Source organism: Lichenostomus cassidix, chromosome 2 (genome assembly GCF_008360975.1).
Source record: "Lichenostomus cassidix isolate B80296 chromosome 2, HeHo_3.0, whole genome shotgun sequence".
NCBI lineage: Eukaryota > Metazoa > Chordata > Aves > Passeriformes > Meliphagidae > Lichenostomus > Lichenostomus cassidix.
In genome coordinates, this window is record NC_139482.1 from 66203144 (window position 1) to 66225425 (window position 22282).

The window sequence follows — 22282 nt, forward strand, 5'->3', positions numbered from 1 at the left end:
GAAGATCACGGCAATGTTCCCTTTCCTGTTTCCTTCAATATGCACTTAGGCTGAAATCAGGAGCTGGGACAACAATCTCTCTGAGTCCCTGCCTGCAGAAAGGTTTCTAAATAGAAGTCCTTTTGTCAATGTAACCTAGTGGAAATGAGACAAAAAGAAAAAATTGTTGTGCCTCTTAGCTCTAAAATATTGCTTTGGAGTCCTTTCCCGTTTGACACTTACCAGAATGGCTAAATTTTAACACAGACCCGGAGCTTCTGTTTCTGTTATAGAGCAGGGGGTCGAGCAGAAGAAAAGGGAAGATAAAGCAGAGGAGAGTTGGATGTTACAAGAATCATTATTTTCTGAGCTTGATTTTCCAAGAGCACTTGGAAAAAAAAAAATCAATTTCATCTTTGCTTCATTCAGCCACTGCAGGAACCAGGTACAGGTCTGGATCTTTTAGTTTGGCTGCACAAGTTTGCCTCATTTCAATGAGCAGCAAGGTCATAATCTCATTTCTTTTTCCTCTTAAGCTAAATAAATAGCCTGATCACACAGGCAGTGTAAAGGGTATCACCCACAAACATTTAACCAGTTTGTTGCCCACATTTAAAAATTAATGGTGAAACCTTGCTGCAGCACCCTGCTCGGGGAATTTTTATGAGATTCAGATTAGGAAGGTCCTACCGGTCCTGTTAGTGGGAAATAATGTGGTATACTGACATTTTTGTTTCAACAACTCTATAAAAGTGTTCATTGGGCAAAGCCACCTCCTCCACTTCCCCAGGGGTACCTGTGAATAAATAAGCATTAAGGTGGGTGTAGTTCATTATTGAAAGCAAGGACACAAAACACAAAGCATGCAGAAAGCCCTCTTTGCTTCTGGTTTGGGGCAAGGGGAGGAGGCTGTGCAAAGGGGATGTCTATGCCCTGGGGAAGTGGGCTGAGGAAGGAGTGGTGCTCAGTTATAACCTTGGCCTCCCTGTGGAAGGGGATTGCAGGGCTACAGCCACTATTACTAAAGTTAAGATGATGAAAAGAAAACTGGATTCAAATTGTAACTGCAGTGGGTTCAAGGCACAGGGCAGAAAACATTCTCCATTTGTATAAAATATAGATTTGTATGTAAATATTCAACAATAGCTTCTGTAGTAATGAATAAGAAATACATTGCTTATTTGATGTATGATAAAACCATTATTCTGCACAGATGAGGCAGATGACACTTGATTTATATTGTCTTGCAAAAGCTTCAGACAATTAAGGAGAAAACAGTTCTGAGACTTATTCCATTGACAAAATTCTGGTACAGCTAACAGCAATATGATTCACACAAGGATCGTCTGGCATGTAAAGCTTGTTTTAACAGATACCAATGTGACATACATAAAGCTGTCAGGCTTTCTCCAAAGGACAGTCATCCACTCCATGTTTCAAGTGCCAAATTAATTATATTTGACATTTAATTTATAACCTAAGGTATTTTAGATTCAGAACTTGACTATGACAACAGCAGATTAGAGCAGGGCCCCGTTTGACAGAATCGATTTTTCAATTTATTTTCCTTGTATGTGAGGGTCTTGATTCAGATTTTTTTGTCTCAAGCTTGCGTACAGGACAACGATACCTCTAAGCAAAGAAGGCTTCGTTCACCTCCTCCCCCAGCCATTTCCTGGTGAATTATTTTGCACTCGGAAGCAAGTTTCTTCTGCAGCCTTAATCACAAAGCTCCACCTAATGGAACGAAGGGAGAACTGTGCACAGAAAAAAAAAGGGAGGGAGACTTTGCTAAACACTGCTATCAAGGGAAAACTACTACACAACCGTAAGCAGTTAATCTCCTCCATCTAATTTATAAAGTCTCATTTTCCAAGGTCTTTAAAACTTTGAGGTGGGAGAAAAGTCATAAGGAAAAAAAAAAGGAACCACCCAATAATCTCCACGTTTCATCTGACTGAAATTGTACCCTTTTTATTTTCACTGATAGATATTTCAAGACATCAACACAAATATTTTACACTGGTAGGTCACATCTTCTATGTTCCAAAGCATCTAAAAATTATAAATATATAAAATAATCTGTTAGTGTCAGTATATATTTACTGATGGATGGTTCATTATCAAAAGTAAAAATGCTCAATAATGAAACTATCAAGTAGCTTTTTAAAAAGAGGCAAAGCATTTCTTTCAATTTTTCCAACTGGAAAGGAAGGCTTTCTGCACAATTTTAGATTGTTCATTGATATCACACAGCTGGAGCACTACTGGAACACTGCTGGAATACTACCATTTCAAAATATCGCTTAGAGAAAGGAGATGGAGAATTTAAAAAGGCTTTGCAAAGAGCAAGGAATTTTTTTTTTACCTAAGTGCTTTGCAGATGTTAATATAAAAGATCCTACAATGTCATACCAAAGCTTAAAACTCCACTCACAATTTCAGATTTTCTCCCCAGCCAGAGGAAGGCTCAGTGTCCACTTTCAGACTTTACCTGTAACAGAAGGTACAAATCTAAATGTCACCTTCTATCAAGATAAAGTGTTTCACTGGAGAAACAGGACATTTGTCAGGATCATCTCATCTGAGATGACTAACGCAGTGATAGCCCTGAGTCTGCATTGTGAAAATGTCAGTATTAGGATAAGACTAGCTCCTTCTTTTTAGTAAAAGATGTTAGTTTGGCATTTAGTAGTCTTCTATCAAGAACTGTGTTTTGATACTCTGGACAAATAGACCTGCCGTTCTAAAATTGTTTTAATTCCTAACATTTATGATCAGATGTACAAATAGGATATCTGCAGCAGAGTATCTTCCATTGGAAAAGTGGTTAAATCATGTCTTCACCAACTCTCAAATACACTAATGTGCAGTTAAATCAGGCTATTTCATGGCCAGCTGAGATTTTGTGGGTTTTGTCTCTTAACTTCAGTACTACTATTAACAGTGGGGATGAGGATTATTTCCTTAACCCTACTTTTATCTCTCCTCCTCCTCTTCCTCCTCTTCCTCCTCCACCTCCTCCTCCCCCTCCTCCTTTGACGCCCTTGTGTAGTGGCTTGGCTCTGCATGATCTTCCTTCATTTCGCAAGATCCCTACTGATGTAGCTCTCCACAAAACTTCAGCTCCCCTACTAAATTTGGCTGCACTCGGACAACGAGTTCAAGATGTGCCAGGTGCAGGCAGGCAGGAGCAGGGAGTGGATGGACAGAAGCAGTACAGCAGTTCCTGAGAGCCCCGGGAGAAGAGAGGGACAGTCGGTGTGGGTAACCTGAGGGCATCCCCCGGGGGCTCCCCAGGGCAGCTCCTTGTGTGGCACTGAGCCATCCAGCCAGCCGAGCAGCAAGGGGCCAGGGAGGCAGGGACACCGTGAGGGAACCCCAGGGACACAGCTGGAGCGTGCCCAGAGAAGGGCAGTGAAGCTGGAGGAGCACAGGTCCAAGAGGAGCGGCGGAGGGAGCTGGGGTGCTCAGCCTGGAGAAAAGGAGACTCGGGCAGGTCTTATCACTGTCTACAGCTCCCTGAAAGGAGGCTGTAGCCAGGGGCAGGTGAGCCTCTTCTCCCTGGTAACCAGGGCCAGGACAAGAGGAAATAGTCTCAAGCTGCACCAGGGGCTGTTCAGCTTGGACATCAGGAGGAATTTTTCCCCAGAAAAGGCCATCAGGCATTGCAATGGGCTGCCCAGGGAGGTGGTTGAGTCACCGTCTCTGGAGGTGTTTAAGGACACACCGGACGTGGCACTCAGTGCCATGGTCCAGCTGACATGGGGTGTTGGGTCACAGAGCGGACTGGGCGATCGGCAAGGCCTTTTCCACCCACACCGGTTCCGTGACACCCTCGGCCCGGGAACCCCCGCGCCGCCGCAGCACAGCCCGGCCGGGGCGGGAAAGGGGCGGGGCAAGGAAAGGGGCGGGGCAAGGGAAGGGGCGGGGCAAGGGGAAGGGGCGGGGCAAGGGGCGTGTCCATCTCCACAGCCGCTCCCTGCTTCTCCGCCCCTTCCGCTAGGCCACGCCCCGAGGGCGTGGCTTCCCGCTCGCGTGCCTAGGCCGCCATGCAGCCGGGTACGTGTCTGCGCAACTGCGCATGCGCCAACCGTGAGCCCTCTGCTCTTTGCTCCTCCCCGAAGGCCTGAACGCAGAGCACTCCTTGGCTTCTGATTGGCTGGCCGGTTCCTTCGGGCCAATGGCAGTGGCGCTTCATTCGGCGGGCCAGCGGGTCTGTCCGCCAATGGGGTGGGCGGTTGTTGCCGCCCCCCCTCCCTGTCCCGCGTGTCCCGCCGCGGAAGATGGCGGCAGCGGTGCGCGGTGCGGAGGAGCTGGAGCTGCTGGAGCGGCTGCTGGGGCTGCCGGGAGGGAACAAGTACGGCGTCCAGGGGGAGCGGAAGGTGAAGGGAGCGAGGAGGGGCCTGGGGCGGGTGGCGGTGGCGTCGCACGCGGGAGGGCGGGCGGGCGTCCTCTGGTCTCCTTTCCCCGGTGGCTGCTTCCCTCCGAGCTTCCCTTCCCGCCGCCCTGGCAGTTCCCCCCGGACACCAATGCGGCGGTGGCTGCGGCCCCCCAGGTGCCAGCCGGCATCTCCTTAGGCGGGGTCTCACCTGTGCTCCCTCTAGCCCTTGCTTCAGCACCCCACATATGTCGTGGGTGTTGTAGGGCCTCGCTGCCTGCGAGCCTGTGGGTGCTGGAAACCCCTCTTCGTGCGGGAGGATCTTCGTGTGTCGTGGAAGGGATTTCCGCTTCATATATGCTTGTTCTTTCGCCACTCCGCTTTTGCTATGCCTGTGCGAGTTATGGCTGCGCTATCTCGATCAAATTACATGGATAAAATAGATCCTGTTTTAGTAATGAGAACATATCTGTAGCGAGGATGTGTTGCTTTTAAATATTTTGTTATTTTAATACTTTAAATACTTTTTAGTGGGGTGGGGGCCGGTCCTGCAGCGTGAGGACCAGAGCAAATAGCCTTAAGCTGAGACAGGAGAGATTCAGATTAGATAGCAGAAAAGAAATTCACTCTTGTGGGGGTCAGGCATTGGAATAGGTTGTCCAGGGAGCTGGTGGAGTCTCCATTTCTGGAGATGTTTAGGAGATGTCTGGATGTGTTGCTGGGTGAGGTGGTTTAGGGTTGCAGTGGCAGTGCTGTGTGGGTGGCTGGGCTGGATGATCTTAAAGGTCTTTTCCAGCCTTGATGATTCTATGGTTTTGGATGTCTTAATGTTTCAACGTTTGTATGGAAACATTAGGTTCCATGGTTTAAGAGGCACCTGAAGCATGAAAAATGTAATATGGAGCTGTGAGTGTCACAAATTTGAGCCCTTTGTGTGATCCTCCCTCCTGAAGAAGGTTGGCTGAGAAATGAAGCTTTCCAGTTGCCAAATGTTTTGGGGGTTTTTAATTTACTCTTAATGATTAGAGTCCTGAATATCTATATGTATTCTTCAGTTGCAAAAGCTGCCTTAATTACTTAGTATAACAGTCCAACTGGTATTTTAGCACTACCACTGTAAAGCATAAGGCTGTAAAATTCAAGTAGTTCTTTCTGGCAGGATGCTCAGTGGAAAAAAAACTTAATAGTAGTGAAAGACTCTTACTTTCAACTTATACCTTATAGTAAGTCTGAACACAGACTCCTCTGTGTGGTCAAATACTGTAAGAGTGTTGCATTTTAATCTGCATCTTTCATTTTATCTCATAAATGACTGGATGGGCTGCAACCTGTTGCAGTGAGTTTCAGTTCACTCACTTCATTTCTTGACCTGGTGGTTCAGTTTCCTTTCCCACAGTTGAACATACACTGCTGTCATTCACAAGGACATGGCTAAAGCTGGAGGTGTGTCATGTTGTCCTCCTGGTACCAGTGAGGTCCTGACTGCTGCCAGGGCATTTGGAAATGATCAGTAAATATGAATAAGCTTTTCAGAAGGTGTGGTTGCTGCAGTTTGCTTACTCAGAGAGAAGGTGGATGCTGCTGACTTTACAGTATTGAGTCCTGAATTTGAAAATGAGTTAGAAGTCAGTTAATAAGATTTTTGCCAGTATTAGAAAAAGCTATGCTATTTCTGACTAATATTGGCAGGATTTGCTTAATTGGAGGTAGCAGTGTCTTGGTTTGTTCATGTTCTTCTGTAAAAATTGAAAACACCCCAAAGAGCAAAAAGTGGACATAAACTTGGTTTTAATGGCACTACATTTACCATGAATGCCTCTAAATTCTGACATACTGTTTCAAAAGGTCCCTTTGAGGGAACATAAAAAAGGAATAGCCATTCGTATAGAGACTGCTTTCTTTAATTACTTGTTTAGTCTTACACTTCTGTTTCCACTGCTAGGTTCCTGTTCTCCAAACCAACAATGGCCCTGGGCTGACAGGGCTGATGACCATTGCTGCCCACCTGGTCAGGCAGGCTAGGAAAGACCAGCTGCTGGGAAACACTGCTGAGGAGAAAGCTGTGGTTCAGCAGTGGCTGGAATACAGAGTGACTCGAGTAAATGGAGGCTCCAGTAAGGAAGATATTAGAACAATTCTGAAGGTAAGAAGTGCTTAATTAGCTAGCCACTGAATTTTGGAGTGACTGAACCTTGAAGAAGATCACAGTGATAATGTGTGTATGAGCATCCAGTTAATAAAACTGAGCAAATGCTAAGGCCTTGAGTACTTGTTGAGTACTGGCTTTTATTCCTCTTGCTGCCTTTCACTTTTATTGACAAAAATACCCTAACAACCTGAAACAGGAGGGAAAACAGCTAAAACTGTAAAATAGATGAAGCAGTGCTCAATGGCTGTAAGGCTATAAATTGTGCAGTGTATTCCACAGAGTTGAGACTGTTCAGATGCCTGTGTGAGACACCAGTTTCTTGCTGTCTTCATAAACCCTCAGTTACAGACAAGTTGGTGTTGTATTTCAGGATAACACTTCTCTGATTGTTGCAAGAGCTATGCCTGTTGATTTGGTAATTATGTGATACAGGCCATACGTGATGCTGTGACAATTGGTATTGATGCCAGAAGGAAGTACTAGACAGAATTGGGTGTGAAAAGTGAAATCATAAAGGAATATCTATAAAACTGCCCTTCACATCAAACTACTTTGTGTGGAGGCCTTGGTCTGCTGTTACTGAACTTTTCTTGTAGACTGTAGCTTAGTTCCTCTTAAACAGGTGGAAATAGATAAGAGAGCAGCCAGATGACAAGGAATAGGATAGAGGAGCATGTTTTGGTATTTTCCTTCTTACTCTTTGCAACTGGTAATTAGTACTTTTGCAGTCTTGTGGGAAGAATTTGAAAAGAAAATTTGCCTTATACAGTTAAGCTCTGTTTACAAAATGTATACAAAAGAGTAGTGAAACTCAATCAATTTTTAAGGTGTTTATTTTTTCTAAATTTGCAAAAATGGTTTAGATGGAGAGTTACGTTGCTCAGTACTGCCAGTGAGTCTGAGTTTAGAAATAGCTTGGTGAGTTGCATTGTAGACTCTTTGAAGCTGGCAGTAATACTTCTGGCTCTTGCAAGGTGTGGCAAGGTGTTGAAGAGACCAAAGACAAATTAACATGCTGTTACTTGAAATCAAGGAAAATCTTGCATCTTAAAATGATACAAAGCAAAACCTTGTTACTAATCTGCTGTCATCTTCAAGCTGACAGTGCTCTTGATCTTGAGGACTAATCGTGTCTGCCTTACCAATGTGATGAAAATCCTGAAGAACCATTTCTCTCACTTGCACCTCAAATAACCTGAGTTATCTTGGTTTCGTTGTGTCTGGGGAATATCTTCAATTGGTTGATCATTAATTTGTTTACATTGCTTCTCTTGTTGTAAGACCTCTGCTTTTACTTTCTATGTGTTAATTTTATCAAAACTTTCAGTTGTGGTTACTCTACAGATACACTGTGAAAACTGTCTACCCTTAGGGATTTTCAGAACTTGATTGAAGAAGGCCCTGACTAATCAGGGTTTAATTTCACGTTTAGCTCTGGTGTGACTAGGTGGTCCTTGGAGATCCCTGCTGTCTAAACTTTCATGACACGTGTCACACAGTTTCAGTCAGTCTTCTACCAAACTGTGAGAAAACCTTATGAGAACAAATAAGTAACTTTTATTTACCTTTCTTGCCTTTCTATCATATAAAAACCAAAAGCAAGTTTTTTATCCAGTTGCAACAAAGTACATCTGCTTTAGTGATGATACATGCTGACAGTGCAGGTATGTGTGAGTATTTGCAGAACTGCATTGGAGCATTAAAACCAGATGCAGAGATACAGCAGTTTCCTGCTGAAGCTGGGATCACTTTTCAGCTTTGGCCTTAGTGACACTGGCTGTGTAGAAAAGACAATATGCTGAAATACATATATGGAGATAAATCAAGTGTTTCCAAGCAAAGCAAAATTTCCTTGCGGGGAAACAATTGGTGTCAGGAGAGAGAGTCTCTGCCTTTAAGTGCAGTCTAGTATTACCTTCTAGAAATTTTTTTAATACAAGGCTGCTGTGGAATTATTTCAGCATTAATAATTTCATAGTATAGCAATTAAGGGATTTTTTTTGTAATTTATTCTCTTGCCACCATAACTAATCAGCCTCCCATCAAAGTACACTGTGCCAAAAGGGAGCATGGGTGAAAAAACAGAAGAAAAAAAACTAAAACAGAGAGGAAGTGTGAGGTTGTAGTTTTACAACACGTCTGGAAAACACAATGGCAGTCTTGGGACGGTTGCAGCCTAGAGCCACAGTTTGTAATAAGCTGTACCAAAAACAGTTCAGTCACTTCTGCTATAAACTTTAGGCTGCCTCTGTTTAACTCTTAACTGAGGTGATGTGATTCTACAAAGTGTCAGTAAATAACTGGTTTCAAGTTAATTTGAACAGGAAGGATTTTCTGTTTACTTTACGAAAATAGGTTGTTCAATTGTTCTTACTAACGTGTTGCCTAAAGCTGTTACTTGGCAGGAAAATAATAGTGATACAGACCATCTTAGCCAGGTTTTTTTATATTCATTCAGAGCAAATGCCATGCTGTTCAGTATGGGCCAATAAAAGGACTTGTGGAGTTTTGTCTAATTTTGATTTGTGCTTCTGTACTGGACAGAATAAATGGGAGCAGTACTTTTGGACTGTTCCTCAGCAGATATATAGTAACAATGAATGTCAATAGCAGTGATAGCATAATATCCAGTGCAGTATGTTAGAATCCTTTTCCACAGGATAAGAGAGTATAATCTTTTGTTTCTTTGATGTTTGGTTAGTGGTAAATTTAGCTGGAGAGGAAAACTGAAAATTGACTTACCATGCATGATAACTAGTATTTTTTCTGCTCCTCGTAAGGAGGAGGAAGGAACTGAGAACCTTTGTGAATCTTCGTGTCATCAAATGTCTACTTAGATATTAGTGAAGTCTGTTCAGGAGATTTTAATGTCCCTGCTTTATCGATTTTAGGTACTTTAAGCCTGAGGATTCTTCCCCCTTCACAGCCCATCTTCAGAGAAGTCTGCCAAATAATTGGTAGCTTGTTAAATTCACGAGAAAGCATCCACAGAAATGTAGAAACCTGTGGTGTCTGAAGGATAATTATAACGAAGAATCTTTGTGCACTGCTTTCAGTGTCTCACACAAAACAAGGTTCCATGATTTCAATTAGCTTTATCCTGTGTCCTGTGCTGCCTGGCTGTAATCATTAAATCCAATTAGAAATCTGAATAAGAGAGCTTTAATTTCTATTTTATTTGCTTGCTTGCTTGAAAAATTACTGTTTCCACAGGTAGAGAAGCAGGTTAATCCGTACTCCGTCCATGTCCTTATTCCACAGTTCTTGTACACTGTTTTGACAGAGTTCTGAATGGGATGCCTACCTGCTTTGGCAAGCTTGTCCAACAAGCATTTTTTGAACTTCAGTTTTCTGTATTCACTTCTCTCCCTTTTGTCTTATCACCAGGATATTTTTGTGCACTTGCAGGTTAAAAATTGGATTTTGATTATTATTCTTCTGTCTTTCAAAGGAAACTCAGTATGTTGAATATTATATTCTTCCAGACCAGGTTTAGCTCATAGTTTGCCACTTAGACAGAAGAGTCTTGCATGAGAATCAAAAATGTGGCTATGCACCAGAATATAGTTGCTCTTGCTTGTGTAGTTCTGCTTTTCTTGGATATGGCTGCAGAAACCCTTTATTGGGTTCTGCACTGTCAGGGGCTTTCCTGAAGGATTTGACAGTGCTCAGCTTTTTGTCTCTGCATGGTGCGATAGATATAAAGGCATTTAGGGTATAAATGACCTCAAGAATCTTGCTGACTGAAAGGACAGGATGTGCTTTCGTGTTTAAGGGAAGCACATACACCAGCAGGGTGTTGTGTACAAAATATCCAGAGCAAAATCAGAGTGTGATTAGATCCACTGAAAGCTACTGAGTTGTCGTAAGAAGCAACTGTTTCTTATCCACTGTCGCAGCTCGCAGTGACTGGCAGGGATTCAGCGGCCTGAGCAGATTAGATGGATTCCAGATCATTGGATTGCATATTTAACAGACAGTAAAGCAATACTGGGGGTCGTCAGAAGTGTGCTGCGAATGGGATGTGTTGAGCTGTTGCTTGATATGTGCTGTAAATTGAAGGTTTTTCTTCCATACAACAAGCAAATGGAAATCCATTGGTTAGTCCATAAATAATGCAACAACTCTTCTTTCTGTTGCTTTTTCCCCACTTCATATCCAAAAACAAAGTTTGAATTGCTACAGTTGTTCAGTGTATGTTAATGCACTGTAATGCAGCCATGCCTTAAGTACCAAATTTGAGGAATAGTTTCCCAAGTGATGGTAACAGTAAGTTTATATAGTTACAACCAACTTCCAGGACTGCCTTAGTCTTTTAGTCCTGGGCTTGTATATATGTAATTCATTTAAGTAGTAGCATTCAGCACATGAAAGACAAACGATTCAGATAACAGCCAACTGATCTGTATTTTCTGCATGTCACAGAAATTCAATACAGTTTTGTGTTCATGTTTTCATTAATCTCTCCAGGACAGGAACACTCTTTCACTTGAATACCATGGTCACTTAAGAAAACTTGACTTTCAGGAATGTTGGCACATTTGGCTATTAGCCAGTAATATAATTATCCATGGGAAGCATAACCCATGAGGCAAGATTAACTAAATGCGCCTAATGCACATGAAAAAAAAATACTGTGGTGTTTCTGAATTACCTTGACTTGCAGACTGAAATCAGAATATCTGTCTGTATTTTAGGGAAGGAAAGTACGTGTACAAAACCAGAATTGTAAACTAATGCTAATTTATACAAGACTAAACCATTTTTGTCAAATTTAATTTGCCCAGTTAACCGACTTCATAAAATTTGATGAACCAGAATAAATAATTGTTCACGCTATAAGGGCTTACCTTGCCTTTAAAGTTTTAGGATTTCTTTATTGATGACTATTTTGAGTGTACACACACAATATAAAACTCAGAATTAGCATGCTGTAATTTTTTTATGAAGAAATACAAAATTTTGAGCAGAGAAATAACTGTGATGATGATACCTTCAGAGATAGTGAGCTTTTTTCTTTACAAAATCATGATTCCATAGCTTAAGCTAAGAAGAACGGGGGAGGAGGGGGAGAAGGTGTTATTTCAGTGGTGTTAGTTTTCATTATAATGCATGTGGAAATTCTGGTTAATTTAAATGAAAAATGCTGGTCAGAGAATTTGTGTCAAAATAGACAAGTTAATGGGTGGCTTTTTTTCTACTAAGCAGATCTCTAGGTTTAGGATTTTTTTCTTCTTAGCATTAAATTTGCTTTTGTGTTGTGTGTAAGAAATTCCACAGAACTGTAGTTACATGTTTGAAGTAATTTGAGCACTAACTAACATGAACAAAGCAGTAAACCAGTCTAAAGAAAAGAAGCTACATAGCCAGGGGCAGTTGACCTTACAGAATTTTAACTATGCAGGGGTTAATATTTTTCCCTGATTTGCTCTAATAAAAGAAATCAAAGCAGACATGAGGATGTTTAAATATTACACAAGTACAGGAGTCCTGTCATGAAGAGGTTATCAAAGCATAGTAAGGTGGTTTAATGGAGTTGAACTTGTCAAAAACAAATGCAAGGTTAGATGTCTTAAAGTCTCAACATTTTAGTTTCGTGTTTTGTTCTTGGTTTATTTTCAATATATGCACTATAGGATATCTCCATATCAGTAAAATTACGTAACCACAGAAAAGTGCAACGTGCGTAAGGCCAAATACAATTTAATTGTTCATTTTCCACAATTGCACACAATTGCTAATTGTTTAATTTTTAATTATTAACCCCCTTCTCCTTGCCTGACACTTTTTTTTTTCAATAAAAGGTTGTCTGAAAATGTAATGTGCTGTAATTGAGACTGAAAAATTGAAATTTTTTAAAAATGTTAGGTATGCGTAAGCTGCCTACCTCTGTTTCTAGGGCAGGAGGAGGGAGTGGCTTAAACAGATGTTAGTAGTGTGCTCTTTTTTTCCCCCTTTCAGATAAGGAGAGTTTCCAAATCCAAGGAAAAGCTGGGAAACTGGTTTTTTACATTTCTGAAAATAGTATAGTAAAACTAAAGCTAACTTACGCTGGGGTCCAGGTTACAGTGGTTTATTTTATTTGTTGTTACATTTCTTTCTTTAGAGGAGAGTAGGGGGCATAAAGGTGCATCAATTGGATGGCAAGTAATTATGATTGGGAGAAAAGGAAAGATGGGTGAAGAGGTAGAGCTGATGTGTGATGCCTGTGTCCTCAGAAATGATAAACTCGAGCAACAATGAGTCTGTCAGCCTCTTGTTTCTGGCAGAGAATGGTTGCGTACAAAAAGCCATGAAAAGGGGTCTTTGTGTTAATACAGGTTTTAAATAAAGTCTTTACTGAACCTAAATGGAAGTCTTTTACTACCTACCCTCATAGCCGCTGATCTGGAATAGTTGAGAGATGATCTCAAAATGCTGAAATGCTCTCTCCTTAGAGACTTGGACAGCAGCTGAATTGACAATATCAGTCACAAAGAATTGCTAGCAGTGATTTCAACATTAGTAAAAGCAGGTGGCAAGTGATAGCAGCTGATGGGTATCAAGTTTTCAGCATTAGGCTTGAAATACCTTGTCTCCCACCCCACTATCCATACTGTGTGCTTCCCTGGTTCTTAAACATTTGGAGTTCCAGAACCTTGCTGACCAGCTGCACTGAGTCCTGGAAGATGGGCGTAGCTGCTGCTGGGAGAGCAGTATGCTGTCCTTCTATCATAAGACTGCATTTTCTGCTAATCGAATGTTAAACATTTGAATTTGCACTCATCATAAATACACAGCTCTTTAGTTTTTGAATTTCAGTAATTTGAAGCCAAGAAAAGACAGACTTGAAAGTATTTCTGTGGAGTCAGTTCAAAATAAATTGCATTTGCATTTCCAAAAATTTCACTAGCTATAAAACACTTCGTTTAGAGACCAGCATTTAAATTTTACCTAATTCTCACTGTGAAATAATGATATTTTATTTATCTTCGCACTTACTTTCTAGAATTTTCTCTTATTTTTTTGTTTGTCTAGTTTGCTCAGTTGAGATAATTTAAAACTGGTGTTTATTTTATATGCATGGTCTCTAGAGGAAGTTTCTATTATTTTAACAACTGCCTTAATATATTGTTTCACAAAGTCAATACTACAGCAGTATAATTACTTTTTCCTTTTTAGGATCTTAATATGCACCTTGAAGATAAAGTCTACCTTGCAGGGAACATTTTTACCTTAGCAGACATTTTGATGTACTATGGATTGCATCATATCATGGTAAGCATTACTTGCATCATTTTTATATGTACAACTATCATAGTTGTTATTTATCTAAAGGGCATTTTATTGTTGTAGAAGTTGACCTTTTGAACTGATCAATGACAATTATGGAAGAGAACAGAGGAAAATAAAATTTGGTTTTAAGTTTTTCGTTTTATTCTTTAATATTTAGCTATGGATCTGTGAAAAGACCTGTAGTGTCAGAATGCTTTAGTTTCCTTTGTAAAATGTAGCAAGGATGATGCCTATCCCTGTGTTTCTAGGATTGAGGACTCATACCTGTTCAAGTCTAAAACATGACTGCTCTCAGAACTACATGGGGAAATAGATAAATGAAGCTGAAAGGATGTGTCAGAACTGAAAGTAGTAACTTCGTTAGTATTGGAGAAATACAAATACGTGTAAATTAAGCTCCTGAAGGATGAATGCATGTAAAAAACTATGAGCCATAAAAAATTGTAATTTGTGTTTCAGGACTTGAGTGATAAGACTTGGTAAGGTACATAACATGAAAATAACACAGGGAGCTGGTGCTTAGGAGGAAAAGAAATATCCCCACCCCAAAAATAAGTTTGTTCTGAGTGGGGACAATGTTGAGATTCTTTGTAGTCAGCTCAGGCTGTTATGACGTGCTTAAAAATTAGTGCACCTTAAGTTCTGAACCCCAAGTGTTAATTTAAAGATAAAGCAGTAGAAGTTATTTGCATTTTGGTGGCTGGAATGTGATTGTAAATGATCCATTTTCATTCTCTGGAGTGGGAAGAAACCAAAGGACCTAAACGAAAAACTCTACTAAATTCTTGGGAGAAGATGGTAACAGTCAGATTTGCATTAGAAAATTTGGGGGGGGGAGTGGGGTGGAGTGGAGTGAGGATAATTAGAAGAAGATGCCTCTGACAAATTTATGTGTGTCTGAGAATTGAATTCAATCAACTGGGTGAATGGTTACTTTTATACAATTAAAAGCAGAGCTCTGGGAGAAGTGTGGAAGAATACTACATTTCAAAATGGAAGCAGAGGGGAGGTGGAATCAAGTAGTGAAATACTACCAGAAATGAAGGAGAACTTACATATCTGTATCTTGATTGTCCAAGAGTAAAAGTTCAAATGAGTGACGAGGAGAGGGAAGTTTCATTTCAGAAGGGTTTTGAAAACATGCTAGAGTAAGTCACATAGAATCAATTCTGTTAAATTATATATGCCCTGTAAAGTATCTTAAGTAATAGGATAGATGTGTTGACTACAGTGTCAGAACGGGTTGCATTTCATATACAATATGCAGACATTAAAAAAACTGTATGTACTTTCTAAAAATATGATACATATATTCTGTAAGAGTTCAAATGAGTCTTTTTAAAAAAACTCAGGCAGGGGAAAATCCAAGCATATTTTAAATTTAGAGTTTGCTCTAGAGTAGACCACCTAATCAAGAAGAAAAGATACAAGTTATTGCTTTGGGAAATAGAACAGATGGTAAAAACAAATGACTTGGTGCTCCTGGGTGCCTGCAACCATCCAGACACTACTTGGGACAAGTTTATAGTACAGCATCTGTTTCTGAAATGTTTGATTGCATGGAAGGTAATTTTCTGAGTCGGAAAGGTATAAAGGGCAAGCAACGGGGTTACTCTTCTAAATAAAAATGAAAATCTAGAAGCTACTAACTAGGAATTAATGTATTTTGAAGGTTTCAGAATTGATTAACATATAGAGGCAGGATCTTTAACTGTAGAATCTTTGATTTTTTTTCCTTCATTTTTTAAAATTATTTTTATTTTTTCTGTAATCAGAAGAGAGTAAGTCCAGAGCTGCTTCTCTGCATTAAACTTTATGCGAGAGGCAGGGAAAGCTGCTGTATCTCCCCATGCTATATAATCCAGAGAAGCAGTTTGTCATTCCACCACTGCTTCAGCTAAGCCTTGTGTAAAGTATCAATATGTGTTTCCTGTCATGCTTTAAGAAAGTAGGTAGAAATGGGAGATATGGGGCATAAGGCAGACCCACAGATCATGCTGTCCATCAGGTTGTCTAGAAAATTGATCTGAAAACATTACTGATAATACCGTTAAGGTTAATCTGTGCTTTTGATAGACTAAAAACTACATACTAACACAGACATTAGTGATAGGATACTGTAAATATTACTGGCATACAGTGATCATTCTGAATAAGCCAAGTAGTAAAACTTTAAAACCCTTCTGATGCACATTTCATTGGAAAAGTTTCTAAGACCAACCAATTATATTGCTCAGTTCTTCACCTGTGGTATGTCGGTGTTTCTGAGTATAGATCATGCGTATATGTATTAATTTTCCCCTCCCGTCTTCATTTTGCCCTTTCCATTATCCAGGAAGGGTTCTGGAGTCTGATCCTTCACTGTCCAGGCTCATCCATTTGAACTGACTAATCAGTTTGTCTGCTGAACAGCAGCAACTCTTAATTCTGTCATTGTGTGCCTGCCTGTCATTCTCCCTGTCCCTTCTAGTTATCTTAATAAACACAATAGTGAAATGTGTTTAAAAATCCTTATTGAGGGAAAAGAATTATTATTTCAATCAGTGAGGATCAGATTCACAGGTAGGATTTCATGTTTTTGTAGACAGAATCTATTTTGAGTCTTTTAATTAGAAATACACACTCATAATAATAAGGCAGGAACTAAATAGTACACATTGTGATTCTGCATCATAATATAGGTGACAAACACCCAAAAAGTGTAATGCTCGATACTGCCTTTTCAATCAATGTGATCTTCATTGTCATATATAATTGATGTCTCTGTGTATGTAAGATTAATATTGTTGTCTTATAGACACTTCAATTCCAGAAATACGGATGTGGATAAATATGAACAATCAAATTTTACTAGGTTAAAGCATAGATTGCAGAGAAAACATGAATTTAGAAGCATTGCTTGAGGATAGCTTAGGCAATCAGTAATCATTAAATTCTGCCTGTGGTAATGAACTTGTTTTCATATCTGTTTTTTATTTTAAATTCTTTTTTAAAAAGGTTTCCAGATATTTCCATTCTGAATTTTTTTTGACCAGAACAAGGCCAGTTCTATTTCAAGAGAAATAATCAGTATGATGATTGATCTGCTTTTATACTTAAAATGTTGTCAGAACCAAGGAAGTTGTCTCAAATCTGTATGTCTGACTTGAAAATGTCTCTAATAAGGTCTGGAAAATTACTTCTGGGTGAAGTTTAAATTTGCAAATGGAAGAAGCCTCAGTCAAAATGTTGGGATCAAACCGAATATGATCAAGTACAAAACAAACTAAGCTGTTGTCCTTGAGCCAGAACCACTAATGTAGAACTATAATGAGATGACAATAGTTGTTTATTTTTGCTAATATTCACTGATACATTGCTTTGATATTTTAGTACTGAGGTAACAGGCTTTTCTTCCAAGAAATTATGCTAAAAAATGTTCTTAAACTGAATTGCAAAAAAACCCCGTTTTAACTTAAAGAAAATATGTCACTTTAAGCTTATTCCTTTAACACCAGAAAATTAGACAAAACTGTGTGAAAGCACATGTATGTCATGAAATACACCGACCAGCTGTTGGGTTTTTTTGTCTTTCTCACATATCTTAAGGCCAAATTTAAAAAGTCAGTAGTATCCTCTCCTTGTTGCTGAAGAGCTTCATATGTTGGCAGGTATTTTTAGATTTTCTGTGACATGCAGAGTGTGGGAATAGGACTTCATGCCTGCATCCCCAATGCTACAGAAAGAAAATATAATTAAAGCTTGTGTATTTTTAGCCCTTTCAGAAACTCTTAGAGTTGCACCATATGATGACCACCTTGGTTCCCCTAAGTGAGCTTTGTGGTAGAAGAAAAAGACTTTTTTTTTCATTACACGAAAAAAAAGCCTGTCAAATTAAGTGTCTGCTTCTTTGCTATTAAAATAATTGCTTTAATAGCAAATAATTATTTGAACAGCAGAACAGCAGCCTTTCTTAACTTGGGGGAATTATCTAATTTAATGAGGAAGAACAGAAAATACCCATCTAACAAAATGTTGTAAAAAATGCCATGGAAGTGATCTCTAAACAATTAACCTAAGAGTTATGTTCCAAGTAAAAAGTAGAGCATGCCACAAAGTGCTTTTTAATATATTTCACTGATAGAGTACATTATGTAAATAAGTAAAAATATCTTGCTTGTTGTGCCTAGAGTACAAAATGGGGTTTTATTATTAGCATATCTGTCTGTTTTGCCCTTCAGATGTTTTTTCACTACACTAACAAAATGAAACAGGACTAGTATTCCAGACTTTTATTTTTGATTTACATTGGAGAAATGTGAAGATTGAGAATTATCAGTAAAAGATTATGGGAAGGAAATACTGTATTTGCTGCAAAATCTAAAGTTTAGCTCAGCCTTTCCATAACCAGGTGCTTACCTTTTAAAGACTTTGAAAAAGGTTATTGTAAACTCAAGAACTTAAAGTTTCAGTATTTGAGTATTTGCTCATACTTAAATATCTTCCTTCCAGTAGTTTTAGATTGCCATAGAGTACACACACTGTTCTTTTCACTTGCTGTGCTATTTTGTAAATGGTTCTACAGCTTCATATCATCAACATCCAGCTACTATTAATTTTAATACACTGCAAGTGATCAAAAGCATCTTTCCCTAAATGGTACTGCTTTTTTTTTTTTTGGTCCTGAATATACTATTGCAGACACTCAGGTAATTTGGGAAACAGTTTTAAATTACAATAGAATCCACTTCTCATTTTTTCATTGCATTTCATGCCTTTAAAAATTCTAGATTTTTGGTTTTGCCTTCTTGTTAGTGCTGTTCTGGTTAGTGCTATTCACTTGGTTAATTGCCAATAACTCTATTTCTAGATCAGCAAAACTATGTGGCTGGTTTTTATGATTTTTCTGTGCATTTCTATCAGACTGTACAACTAGAAATAGTGTTTACATTTCCATGCCAGCAAAGACAAAAAGCAGGTTTTCTCATACTGCCTGAACTGGGGTTCATAACAGTACAAAATTGCACAAGTTGTTATGGAAATACATCTGTAGTGCTGTGCTTGGTATTCTGGCAGGTGTGTTCCCTAGGAAAGGCAACTACTTGAGTCTATGAGCAGCTACAAAATCCCTGCTGTTTGGTTGCTGCCACAGTTACTATGTTCTTACCTTCCCATTAATTGAGCTTTAATGCTGTGTGCCAGTGGTTTAGAATTCCTTTCTGCAACTCCTTGAAATTCTTCTTTCTCAGTATTTTTCCACTGATTCTCCTTCTAGTATATATCTTTACATTCTTATTGCTGCTGGATGTTTAAAGCATCCCAGGTCTAAGCCAAGTGCTGGGCTGTGTGAGAGAACAGCAAGGAGAAGCAGCAAATCTGGTAGGCAACTCTTGAAATCAAAAGGCTGGTGTGTCACAAGGTGAAATTTAACATTAGACTTGGGTTTAAACAGCAGCTTTTTACTCATACACCTGAATATGTGTAAACGAGTATGTGTAGTCCTTAAAACTGTGATCCAAAGTTTGTTGAAACAGATTTGTTTCTAGCTGTCTTGTGCCCAAGACCAAATTTTCAGTGAACCTGCAGCATCCGTAAAATCTAGTGTTTGTAGAACAAAGCATAAGGCATATGCCATCTGTTTAGCTTTTGAGGAGATTAACCTTGATTAGCTTTAGAAATCTTAAACATGAAAAATATTAGGCATGTCTAGATAGTGATTTGTCTATTAAAACTGTCCTCTATAGATGTGCCCTTTTTCATTGACTGCAGGTGTTGTTCAGGGTTTAAGTTAAGCTTGATGGTTAACTTGGCTAACTGAAAATAAAGTGAGGTGAATCATGCACTGATTGGTTTCAGTATTGGTGAGATAGGATAGGATAGTTGATGTGAGGATCATGTTTCATTCCTGATGCAGGTTTTGTAGTCTGTTTTGAGGACTACCGCATTTGTAATTCAGTTGTAGTATGTTAATGTGAGAAAAGAGATTATGGTCTAAACTGATAAGCCTTGTTTACAGAGGAATAAGAAGACATAAAATTTCAAGATGGGAATACTTCTACAGCTGGCTTGAAAGACTCCAAAGTAATAACAGATTTTGTAGTAAAGCTTTGAGGATGTTGCTGACCTAAGGTTGAAAGAGTTTTAAAGGTGGAAATTGGATCTGTAACAGTAGATAACCTAAGCTGGTCCTCTGATTTTAAAGATAGGCATGAAGCTCTGCATTAATCTTAGCTGCAATTCCTGTGACAAGGAGCTGTTGCAGTAGTGTGATAGTTAGAGACTTCTTCCTGACTGACATGGAAGCTGTTTTGTGTGATAGTGCTTTAAATATTTTTTATGAAGTATGGACAGGTTTCCAGTTTGTTTTACTGTAGTAATTTGAATCATGCCATTGCTATCTCAATAATGTGAGCTAGTACATCTGAACAGTTAAGTTATGCTGATTCTTAGTAGCTATTCTGTTTTCAGCAATAATCATACAGAACAATTTCCAGTTATCCTATCCAGTGTGAAATTGCTGGGGAAAAAACCTATTGCTATACTTAAAATACACCTTGTAAAACAAAGTAGTCACTGTGCCTGTGAGGCAAGACTGTCTGCTAAATGAACGTGGAAGGGTTGTGCATGTTGTGGAACTCTTCCCTGCACTCCCCAGTACTGTATGCTGACCCCATGAATGCAAGCTTTTCCCCCCCCTCTCTGTCATGCAAATAAATATCTGTTCATTTTAGTAAATTAAAAGTCCAGTATGTGAAATTAGGATAGAATACTGCGGGACAGTATTAATATATTTAATATAATCAATATAATTAATATAACAATTTACTTGAGTTTAAATTTTTTGTGAAACTATCCACTTTTATTTTGCCATTGGTTATGACTCTGTGTTGCAGTTACCATGTTATAACTCTGTGTTGCAGTGCCTGGTATTACTGGTGGCTTGTATTTATTCCCCATGCAGGTGGACCTCACAGTGCAAGAAAAGGAGAAATACCTTAATGTGTCTCGTTGGTTCAACCACATTCAGCATTACCCTGGTGTCCGGCAGCATCTGTCTGATGTCATTTTTATCAAGAACAGATTATACACTAATGCTCATTAAGGCAAATCTTAATGTTGTGTTGGAATGAGGTGTGGGAGTTTAGAAGTTGTACTGTCCAAAGCCACTAACCTGCAAATACTGTTTTGTAACCTTCTGTATGTGAAACAAAACTGTCAATGCCTCAGATAATACAACTGCATTGAGCTGCTGTTGTTCATTCAAGAATTGGAATTGTTATTGTGTATCTGATTAAATGCCAAAATGGTAGAAAGATGGAAATGGAGTTTTAATTCACTATTTTTTAAAAAAAATTAAAGTTCCTTTAATTAAACATTCAATTGAAATTACATGATCTGCATCATCAATCATTCACTCCTTTTGCTATTTATTGAATTTTTATGTATATCAACCAGCTTTCCTTTCATTTTGTTTTCCATGGATGTTTACACTAGTTTTGTACAAGTTAAGAGCTATATTGTGTGCCAAGGATGTGAAAAAGGGAACATGCAAATGTTACAAAGTATTTATGTGACTGAATAAATTATTTTAAAACTGTAGTCTTAGTTTGGCTCTGAAACTTTCTGGGTTTTCTTCAGTAAAGAAGATTTTTAAAAGTTAGTTCACTTCCTGCGTCATTTTGTGGTGTACTATTCTGATTCTAGAAGCATTTTCTTTCAAATTGTGTAGCAAAGTTAGTGTTCTTAAAGATTTTGCATGTGCCTCACTTCATATTTTGCACAAGTTCAAATGCACTTTTCCCAGCCCCCAACAAAACCAATCAAAACCCTCAAGATAATTTGCTGCTCTATCACATTCAATAGCAATGTTTAAAGTTGGGTTTAAAACCAGCTACACTGTTGTTGAGTCATGCATTTGGATGGGTCATTTTACTGTACAAAGTAGTCCTCCAATTTTTATTTGTAACAAATATAAAAGTGCTAACTTGAATTTGCTAATTACCTTCTGCACAATTCAGTTAACATTTAAGACAGGAAAGAAATACAAAAATACTTTGATATTTTAATTGATAAATGAACTTCTATGTTGGTTTCTTCATCAGTGCTTAGCAGACAACTCCACTTGTACATTCTTTGGTTTTATGTGCTACTACGAAGCCTCTCTGTAAATATAAAAAAGATATCTTGGATAGATGTTTGAGCATTTTGAATGTTAAAAGTCCTTAAAAAAAAAAGTAAGTAGAAAATGAGATGAGGTAATTAATATATATCCTGACACATAAATGGACAGAAGAAAATTGCAAGAATAAGCATAACCTGGACAATTCCAGGCTCTAATAGGTGCTTTCTGTAGATATGCATAACTCTATTTTTAATTCTTTTACTGAGGGTTTACAGGCACACCAAGTTACTTTTGGGGCAAAAATTTGAGAAATTTTTCACCATTTCCTGGGGGCTTAATTCTCCATTTCTACCATGTCTCCTGTTAGCTACTCTTGTTCCTTGCTATTTAGAAGCTC

At 38.9% G+C, this 22282-nt stretch overlaps 1 protein-coding gene across 1 annotated transcript; it reads left to right on the plus strand.

Moving 5' to 3' along the window:
- Positions 1 to 4208: 4208 nt before the first annotated feature.
- On the plus strand, positions 4209 to 21362 carry EEF1E1 (eukaryotic translation elongation factor 1 epsilon 1). The gene is made up of 4 exons (XM_085051940.1): positions 4209 to 4364; positions 6303 to 6503; positions 13671 to 13766; positions 20725 to 21362. Exons 1-4 carry the CDS (start codon positions 4266 to 4268, stop codon positions 20863 to 20865), a joined length of 537 nt encoding a protein of 178 aa, XP_084908066.1. The 5' UTR covers positions 4209 to 4265; the 3' UTR covers positions 20866 to 21362.
- Positions 21363 to 22282: the final 920 nt, after the last annotated feature.